We start from the raw sequence: 9722 nt of genomic DNA on the forward strand, positions 1-9722 counted from the left end.
AAATGAACGTGAATGAACGCAAGTTCTTCACGTTTCTTCACATTCTTGTAATCCTGTGAGTTCCATATTGTCTTCTTATTACACATATATACACTCGATTAGTTTGGTTTGGTTTTAGCTTCTCTAGTAGATATGATGGCTTCTGTGGTGTCTGACGTTTGGCTATGCTAATTACATGGAGTAAACACGTCACACATGCCAGTCAGTGTAGTTCTGTATTAGCTTTTTTAAGAATATTAAAATCAGTTCAGATCAGTTAAAAAACGAACATTTTATCACCTGAGTCGATCAAACGGGCCAACATGCACATTATATGACAGCCACTACGCCTACTTCGTCGTCAGGGCTGAGATGTAATTTTTACAGTATTTCTCAATTGGTTTTGTACATTTCTCAAATCTCTCTCGCAATTTGCAAAACATAATATTCATTCTCAAAACAGCTTTAACAAATGGCAAAACACCGTGGATAACCTGCAAAACCGAGTCTCTTGCTCAAAACCCTTATTTGTCTTTCAATATCAAGTTTTTTGTGTCAATGAACGTATCAGCGCCAGCAGAATGGTTAGTCATTGTGTCATAGTGTATGGACAAGCTAGTCAAATCAATTTCTTATGTTGTCAATTGAATAGTACACTATTGAAGATCTTTTCTGAAGCGAAATGTTGTTTAGATTGGATGGGAAATGTTGTAAATTCGGCTTTATATTACATTGATCAGATAAGATTTAGATAGTTTCATGCATTCAGTGACAAAGCTTTTTGAGTGATATGACAAAAAAATTGACAATGTACGAAATCACTGAGAATTGTAGACAGCCATGGCATGGTGGACGAGAGCATTTGCTATATGCCGAAAACAATGAGAAACTGATTTGACTATGTGCACAGGTAACACCAGGAAGTCACAATTGAACAAAGACTTTTGAGAATCATTATTCTCTTGTGAGAAATGTACAAAACCAATTGAGAAAAACTGTAAAAGAAAAAACCCATTCATTTGATGCAGAGGCTTGGAACGTTGCCAGCAGGGGGCGATGAGATTACTTTCCCTCCCAATTACTTTCGTTTCCAGGGGTTTGAGTTAGAATAGCGGTCGCTTACTGTAAACACCTTTAGTGACACTAACCTTCATCAATGAACTAATTATAAACAAAACATTTACACATGTTTGTCAATGAGTAAAAAACAACAGCTGCACATTGGAGTGGGAACTGGCTCCTACTAGATGAGATTTATGTGTGTTTGCCTGTCGTGTACTTCTGTATCCAGTGGTTTCTCTTATGTTCTAGGGGAGACACATTTTGAGGTCTATTACATTTTGAGGCCTACCTGCCTGGTTATTCCTCACACTACGGGTAGTACTAACGTGGTAAAGGATATGTGAGATACTAATGTTGTGTTGCATGTGCTGTGAGCCCAAGGACCATTAGCGTTGGCTTACTGAGGCGATGAGTCTGTGGATACGGCTAGCCCCCGCCTTGGCTCTGGTTGCTGGCTAGCCCAAGCTGTGCGTTGTCTAGTCCGTTCAAATGAAGGAGTAGGTCCACTTGTCTTCTTCCTAACTCATGTTCTTCCACCCGCCATACAAATAAGTTCAAGTCCAACCATTGTCACCTTGCAGGCGGCAGACCCTCACCGTGCCTCTGCTTCCAGTGTGACAATTCTCCCAGACCTGTGCACCTCCACCCCTTATATGGGTGGTCGCCACCCAAAACCAATGCAGTTCTTCACTTGGGCTGAGTCAGGTGTGTCATTATGACCGTGTAGTGTATAATCTACGTGCACTTGACCTTTCTCTGACCTCTCCTATCATAACAGACTAATTAGGTGATCATTTACAAAGAGTTTATAAAGCTTTTTAAGGGATGGTTATTCTAAAGTATTACCAGTTGTTGTGATGGGCCAGATGGTCCAGGTGTAGCGTACTACTTCCTCAAAGTGCTCATCTGAAGTACAGTTGTTCCGTGGGGCATGGTGGGGCGCTTGTGAAATCATCATGGTTTTACTTATACTTGGGTGGATAGTATTGGTAGCATCATAGCCAACTGCTGGGCATGCTGGTATGATGATGAAGTAAGCTGGGTCCTCGAACAATATTACCAGTCAAATGATGTGTACGAAGTCTATGTATGGACATAATACACTTGACTTTCAGCCCTTGATCACTAAATAATCACAAAGGGTTGCCGATCTCTCTCTCTTTCTCTCTCTCTCTCTCTCTCTCTCTCTGTCTCTCTCTCTCTCTCTCTCTCTCTCTCTCTCTCTCTCTCTCTCTCTCTCTCTCTCTCACACACACACACACACACACACACACACACACACTCTCTCTCTCTCACACACACACACACACACACACACACACACACACACAGTATGGTGCTTGTGATGCCCTTGATAATTACAAATGTCTTGTTCAGCAGCATCTGCTCTATTCTGCCATGTCAGCCTGACCTGTCAGCGCCCTGCAATCGCCTCGCCAGCGAGCGGCAGAGGAGGCAGAGCTGATCTCTCATACATACGGCCTGGGCACAGCACCACATACATATTCATAGCCCACATCACCACTGCCTCTCTGTTTCATGTGTGATGTACAGTATAGAACAGTGATTCTCAAACTGTGGGCCGGGGTCCACTGTTGTGCCCTGAAGATGTTCCAAGTGGGCCTTGAAATCATTTTTCAAAAATTATGTTCATGTTTGTGTTGCTGCTGACTGTTTATTTGAGTGTTATTGTTTATTAGGTTTGGGGTGGGCCCCGAACTTTTGTGAACATTTCAAGTGGGCCCCAAGTTGGAAAGCATTTGGGAACCCCTGGTATAGAGAGATCGACTCTCTACATGACACTTTGTCAGTTAGCCGTTCCATCAGTCAGTTTGTCTGTCCGTCTGTCGGAAGCCGGTTTGCTTTCCGGAGGATTTTGCAGGTGACATTTTGTCCTTGTAACACAAAGCAGACATTGCACACAACAAAACTATTTTTGGTATCCCGCATGACAGATTGGATTGGCCTTAAATCACCCCTGGGTCTCTTTAGCTGTGTGTATCGACTCTACATGACGTTACGTCAGTTGGTCGGTCTATCAACTGTCATGCCTGTCCATTCATCGCAAATTGTAGCAATTGTTTGTTTATCAAAATGTAGCCTAATTAGTATGAAACTACTTCGGCTGATACCGTTTAGTTACTGGCATACCTACCACCTAACTACTATGATGACACAGTAGCTGTTTCCATTAGCCTACTATTAACTAGAAACTACAGCATAATTGCACTGGAAACTGTATGGTTATTTTTGCTGTTATTAATGAGAAATTATAGTGTAATTGCACTGAAAACCATATGATTATTTTGCTGTTATTACTAATAACAAGCAGTTATTACCATAAAATTAGACTGAAATTACTGAGAAATTACTATGAAATTAACACCTTATTAGCGATCCGTAAAGTAAAGTGTTACCGACGGATTCCACTGCATTCAAAACTAAAAGGTGCCAAACATAAACAAAAACTGAAACAAAAACAGGTCTTTTAATTTCCAAACTTTCGGTCAAAGACCTTCTTCAGGGCACAATGTCCTCAGGTCACCCATACAAAATTGTTTCTTTAAAGTTCCCCTACTTTTTCTTTAAAGGACCAATTCAGTCAATTTCAATATGCTGTTGTATTGCTCACGCTACCCTTGGAATTGTCAGAACCCGGTGATGCCACATTTTTCTGCTCAGCCCTTTCCGAGATATGAGCTATTCTAATGGGGGCAGCGTTTGTTTACATTTTTAAAAAATTAACATAGGCCTACTCCAAATATTTTCCCAAAAGGTACCGCTGTTTACTAGTTGTCTGCTGATGTTGTTTAACCTTTTGGATGTTTTTGGAAAGAAATGAAAGGTCACAAAGGCTGACAAAGCAAGTTGGGTTTTCTATCATTGCGACAACCAACTAACCAATTGACCAATTAACCAACCAACCAGCCATCCAACCAACCAACCAACTTTGTGAATGATGTTGTATTTCTGCTCTTTGGTTGTGTTTTAAGGTGCCTTATGCAGAGCTAGGAGGAAAGACGTTGGTGATGACGATGTACGACTTTGACCGGTTCTCCAAGCACGATGCCATTGGGGACATCCGCATCCCCATGAACAAGGTGGACTTCAGCCAAAAGACAGAGGAGTGGAGGGACCTGCAGAAACCAGAGAAGGAAGAGGTGGGCTACGTATTATTATTATTATTATTATTATTACTACAATACGTATATTGCTGACTATTACTAACTATGTGTATTAATACTAATAATATGTTTAGTAGGCCTACCTTTAGGAGGGGCATGAACCTCTAGTCTAGAGTGCATAAACTGTGTGAGTAGTGAGTGCACTCTGTGTGCGTGCGCGTGTTAGGGTTGCCACCAAGTATATGGGTTGTTTTTGGGCTCAGGTGGCAGGTGGCCTAGCGGCATTCAATGCCCATAAATTAATTAATTAATTAAGCTGCAATGAATATGCTTCTTAAATAGTCCACTAAAAACAAACAAGCAAGACATTTTAAAATCAATCACCCTTTTTACTTGTAAGCAATGGCATACTTCATTCAGTGTCCAGGGAAAATTTGTTTTTTCATGGGGCAGACCATTAAAACCTGTGACAGGTGGCAACAGTTTGTGTGTGTGTGTGTGTGTGTGTGTGTGTGTGTGTGTGTGTGTGTGTGTGTGTGTGTGTGTGTGTGTGTGTGTGTGTGTGTGTGTGTGTGTGTGTGTGCGTATGTGCGTGTGTGTGTGTGTGTGTGACATCAGTCTATTTGTCAGTGTGTGTATGTGAGTGCTTGGGTGTGGGCATCGGTGTTCCATACTTGTGTGGCATTTGTGAGAGACAGAAAAGTACAATTGCAGATGCAGTTCAGAATCTATCATTCTGTGTGTATTTTTTATATATAATAAAAGCTTCATTAATGTCTTCCAAAATCCAAGGTTTTTAATACCGTCCAAGGTCAGACTCAGAGCACACAATATTCCCAATATCAGACAGCGAGGAAATGTTGCAAGAGGACAGGGCAAAGACAAACAATCCAGCCAAGTGAAATAGCAAGACCAGGGCCGGATTAGTGCACAGGCTAGATATGGCTGCAGCCTAGGGGCCCCACCCTGCCAGGGGGCCCCCGATTGGCCAAAAGTGAAAGATGGCAGAATTGTGACAAGCTGCAATATGCAAAAAAAAACATTTGGCATGTTGAGTACAGTTGGTAGACATTTTATCCTTAATTCTTAGCTCCTATCTATGTAAATTTGTGACAACATTTTCCCTCCATGGGGCCCCACAGCAACCTTTAGCCTAGCGGCCCCAGGCCATCTTAATCCGGCCCTGAGCAAGGCCCAGGCAGACAATTTGAACTCCCAAGGGCTCCAGATGAAGTAGTCACGCATGTACTAAAGGGAGGCCACTGTCTCCTTGCAGCAGTCAGCAAAGACACTGGTGGTGATGATGACACGAGCAAGGACACAGGAGTGAAAAGTCAACGCAATCAGTCAAACTTTTAAAGATGACTCGCTTGCGCCCTCTGCTGTTCTGGACTTGTAATTTCTCAATATTTGTGTGTGTGTGTGTGTGTGTGTGTGTGTGTGTGTGTGTTGTGTGTGTGTATGTGTGCGCGTGCGTGCGTGCGTGTGTGTGTGTGTGTGTGTGTGTGTGTGTGTAGCAAGAGAAGCTGGGTGACATCTGCTTGTCCCTACGGTATGTCCCCACTGCGGGGAAACTGACTGTAGTGATTCTGGAGGCCAAAAACCTCAAGAAAATGGACGTGGGTGGTCTGTCAGGTAAGCAACAACCCAATGACAGCAGACATTGTATTCTAAAAGAACAGAGAGTCCCGAGTCACTCAAGAGGACAAATACTATTAAAACCCATTATATTGAACTATAAGTTTGAAAAATGCCCATGTTTCTGCTAGCATAGTCTTCATGGCAAGTTCAAATCGCAGTCTGTGAATTGAGGACAATGGACAATGTTGTGCCTAAAATGTACAGTATTGTAATGTCATCTTATAAGCACACACTTGGCATTTTATCCATCAGCTTTAGTGATGGCAGCGATTGTGCGTTACCATGTCTAGACTCAAGACAAGAAAAAATGTTTGCTTTCAATTATCAATGATCAATGATCAATGATCTTATTCTACTTTGATCCTTATTCGTTGTTTTTCTCCACTTTTATACTTTATTCTTTTTTCACCTAATCTGTGGGGGTTTTTTTTGCGCATCGTAAAGCACATTGATTGAACTACCTCTCAGCATAAAATATGTTATACAAATAAGCTGCTTAGCATGACCCTGTCTGTCTGTTTCAGATCCGTATGTGAAGATCCACCTGATGCAGAACGGTAAGCGGATGAAGAAGAAGAAGACTACGGTGAAGAAGAATACATTAAACCCTTACTATAACGAGTCCTTCAGCTTTGAGGTACCCCTGGAACAGATACAGGTTAGTTTGGCTCATACACACACAAGCACACATGCACGTGCATCATTTGAAAGGCCCCCACTCTCAATAAGTATAATGTAATTAATTACTAATGAAGACCCAAGTACACACACACACACACACACACACACACACACACACACACACACACACACACACACACACACACACACACACACAGCCTTATGATGTAATTATATTGTCACACACCTCCCTGATCTCTCTGACAACCACACACACACAGACACACAACACACACACACAGGCATGTATGCACTTACCCATGTTAGTCCTGTTCCCTGTTAATCTCGCAATCCTGCCATATGTCACTTTGCAGAAAGTGCAGGTGGTGGTGACAGTGCTGGACTATGACAAGATTGGCAAGAACGACGCTATTGGGAAGGTGTTTGTGGGCGTGAACAGCACCGGAACGGAGCAGCGGCATTGGGCGGACATGCTGGCCAATCCGAGGAGGCCTATCGCCCAGTGGCATGCCCTGAAGCCAGAGGATGAAATGAATTCTGAGCTCGCTAAGAAATAAAGTGTGTACTACAGTATGTTCATCCGTAATGCACTTTTGGGGGGTGTGTATGTGTGTGTGAAATGGAAGTGTGTGTATCCATCCATTGGCCACCTGAAACACATGGGCCCCGGTCAAAAGGGAAGACAGCGGCTTGATGACTTCTTCCCCAAATAAACAGTTGTCTGATGAGATATGGCTCCCGTCGTAAAGGTGTCTTTTGAAGTGTCACTAACCAGAGTGCTGCCCTGCTACGGCGGTACGTAATTGACGTTGACATTGCTATGCTACGGAGTTATGTTCTTCACTTTATTGCTTAGCTTACGTAAGATCAGGGCTCTAAATTAACACCAGCCAACCGGCCAAATGCTGCTGAAATTTCAGTTTGGTTGGAAGAAAAGACCAACTTACTACGCACCTAGACCCATTAGTGAATATGTGTTTGGCTAGTAGGAACAACATCTACTAACCATTTTGGATGGTGATGATGACAAAAAAATTAATTTAGAGCCCTGCGTAGGATAGTTGACTAGTGTAAGACCAACGGACGACGGAATCGTAATATAGGCTATAAATACATGTAGCAACATCATATTTAGATACTACAATGTTGATTTCTAGCTTCGATGTTAATATCTTAGTAATTAAGTGTCAGACTGAAGATAGTTTTAAGGTGGTAGATCGGATGGCAGCCATGTTTTTTTTCAGGTTCACCTTCGAGAGGGAGGTGGACCATGGGTGCATAGTATTTTGGGTAGTAGGCAGTAGTAAGTTACCATCTGATGTTGCCTTCAAATTTCCCTGACACGTCCACAATTTCAGGCAACTGCCAAAGGAGGAAATAAATCATTTTTTTGTTTGGAATGGCACTCGATGACTCCATGTCCAGTTAACCAATTGAAAGGACAACAAAATTTGCCGTTTCGACCGGGGCCATGGTGTGTGTGTGTGTGTGTTTGTGTGTGTGTGTGTGTGTGTGTGTTTGTGTGTGTGTGTGTGTGTGTGAAATAAAGTGTTGATGTCCATCCATGTGCCGAAATACACACACTTTGACTAGCTACTGTAAGCAACAGTGTGTGTGTGTGTGTGTTCGTGCGCGCCTGTGTGTTAATGTGTGCCTGCATACGTGTGCCTGTGTGTGCGTGTGCGCTCGTGTGTGCTCGTGTGGGCGTACATGTGGATGTTCATGCATGTGTGATGTTTCACACAGGTGTATTCGTGTAAAATTCTTGTACATAGTAAAACATTGTTAAAAGTCATCAGAATTAAAAGTTAACAATAACTGTGTAAATACTATACAAATATAAACAATGACCTCCCTCTCTATATACAGTAATTCTAATAACAATACAATACTTGAAATAAAGGCATGCCAATGTACTTAAAACTCGATATACATTTCAACCACAGCGGACATAAAGTAAATATTGAATTACATCCTGATATCGCTTTGATTTTAAAAACTGTAAAGTTTGTATTATTTTATCACCACCTTACTGTACTGTTTTTTTTAATTTATTATTTGATTGATTGGTTATTCTAGCTCAGCACTCGTTATTGCCCGCTTTGTGCTTTTCACTTATACAGTATTTTGTGTGTGTGTTTGTGTATTTGTTATTTTTTATGAAATTCTATTATCAATTAAAATAATAAATTCAGGACTTCACAACTCTATGTGCCATATCTGCATCACTGTGTAAAATACATATCCAGCTCAGCTTTGAAAGGCCTAAACACAGAGATTCATTTTAGTAAGCCTCTGACATTTTATAAATCAATAGCACAGAGAATTAAAAGCACCATAATAAACAATAATTTATTGCATCAGCTATTGATGTATGAGTACTGCTCCTGGCTGCTTTGGACTAGTACTTTTGGAACTAACACAGCCAACGGGAGGACAGGTGTTACTGGGGGTAGTCTATGCAACATATCTGCACCTCTGTGCGAAGTGCCTATCTGCAGTGTGAATGGTTCGAACACACAGATAGAATTTCAGGATGCCGCGTTTTGTGATGGGCATGTACCTGCTCTGCTGAACTGTAGGTCAGACAGTGGGACAGTGTCAACAGGCTTCAGCTGGGACTCTGTATTTATTTACTCATGATTAATTAGCCACCCAGTCACAAAGGGCCCATTGGTGGTATTATGTGTGTGTTGTTGAAGTTCAACGCCTTAGTCTAAACTTCTTGTTCAAAAATTTGAGTAAAAAAAGGCAAATACACCTATGCCTCTTTTCCACTGCCGGTTTTTATGGTAGGCCGCTCGACACAGTATGACTCGGCTGCCATTATTTGCTTTACGATTGAGCTGTGTCATGCCTATACAAAAAGCAAAAAGTGGCGGTGGTTGCAAGTCAACCAACTTCCTCCCGTCCCGTCCTCCCGTCTGTGCCCTCTGGCCTCTTGCCTCAGTGTTGCTCCCTGTGAGCAGTCTTAGTCCACACATTTATAGTAGGCCTAATATGTTTCTGATGATATGAACGGAACTGTAGTTTTTGTATACATCCGTTCTTATTGTATTACCGGAAATTCCAGAAATATATAGAAACTACAGTTCCGCTGTTTCATATCCTTGCTCAGCTGTATAGCGGAACTACAGATTTGCGGCATTCGTTGATTGTTATGCCAGCTCAAGAATATAATCCTTGTCTAAATCGTTTCAAGTTCAGAAGACATGGCGATTAAATATTGAAGATTCCGGGAATCCTACACAATGTTTAACTCTGGTGCTATCT

General features: G+C 41.9%; 1 protein-coding gene across 1 annotated transcript in view; it reads left to right on the forward strand.

Annotated features, from left to right (window-relative positions):
* Positions 1-7104, forward strand: part of syt1b (synaptotagmin Ib) — a 16551-nt gene extending 9447 nt beyond the window's left edge. The window contains exons 8-11 of the mRNA XM_063195941.1: positions 4035-4202; positions 5684-5801; positions 6332-6465; positions 6803-7104. Of these exons, the coding sequence (XP_063052011.1) occupies positions 4035-4202; positions 5684-5801; positions 6332-6465; positions 6803-7006 (624 nt within the window). The 3' untranslated portion in view covers positions 7007-7104. The remainder of the gene's footprint in view (positions 1-4034; positions 4203-5683; positions 5802-6331; positions 6466-6802) is intronic.
* The last annotated feature ends 2618 nt before the right edge of the window (positions 7105-9722 follow it).

Source organism: Engraulis encrasicolus, chromosome 4, assembly GCF_034702125.1.
Source record: "Engraulis encrasicolus isolate BLACKSEA-1 chromosome 4, IST_EnEncr_1.0, whole genome shotgun sequence".
NCBI classification, from domain to species: Eukaryota; Metazoa; Chordata; class Actinopteri; order Clupeiformes; family Engraulidae; genus Engraulis; species Engraulis encrasicolus.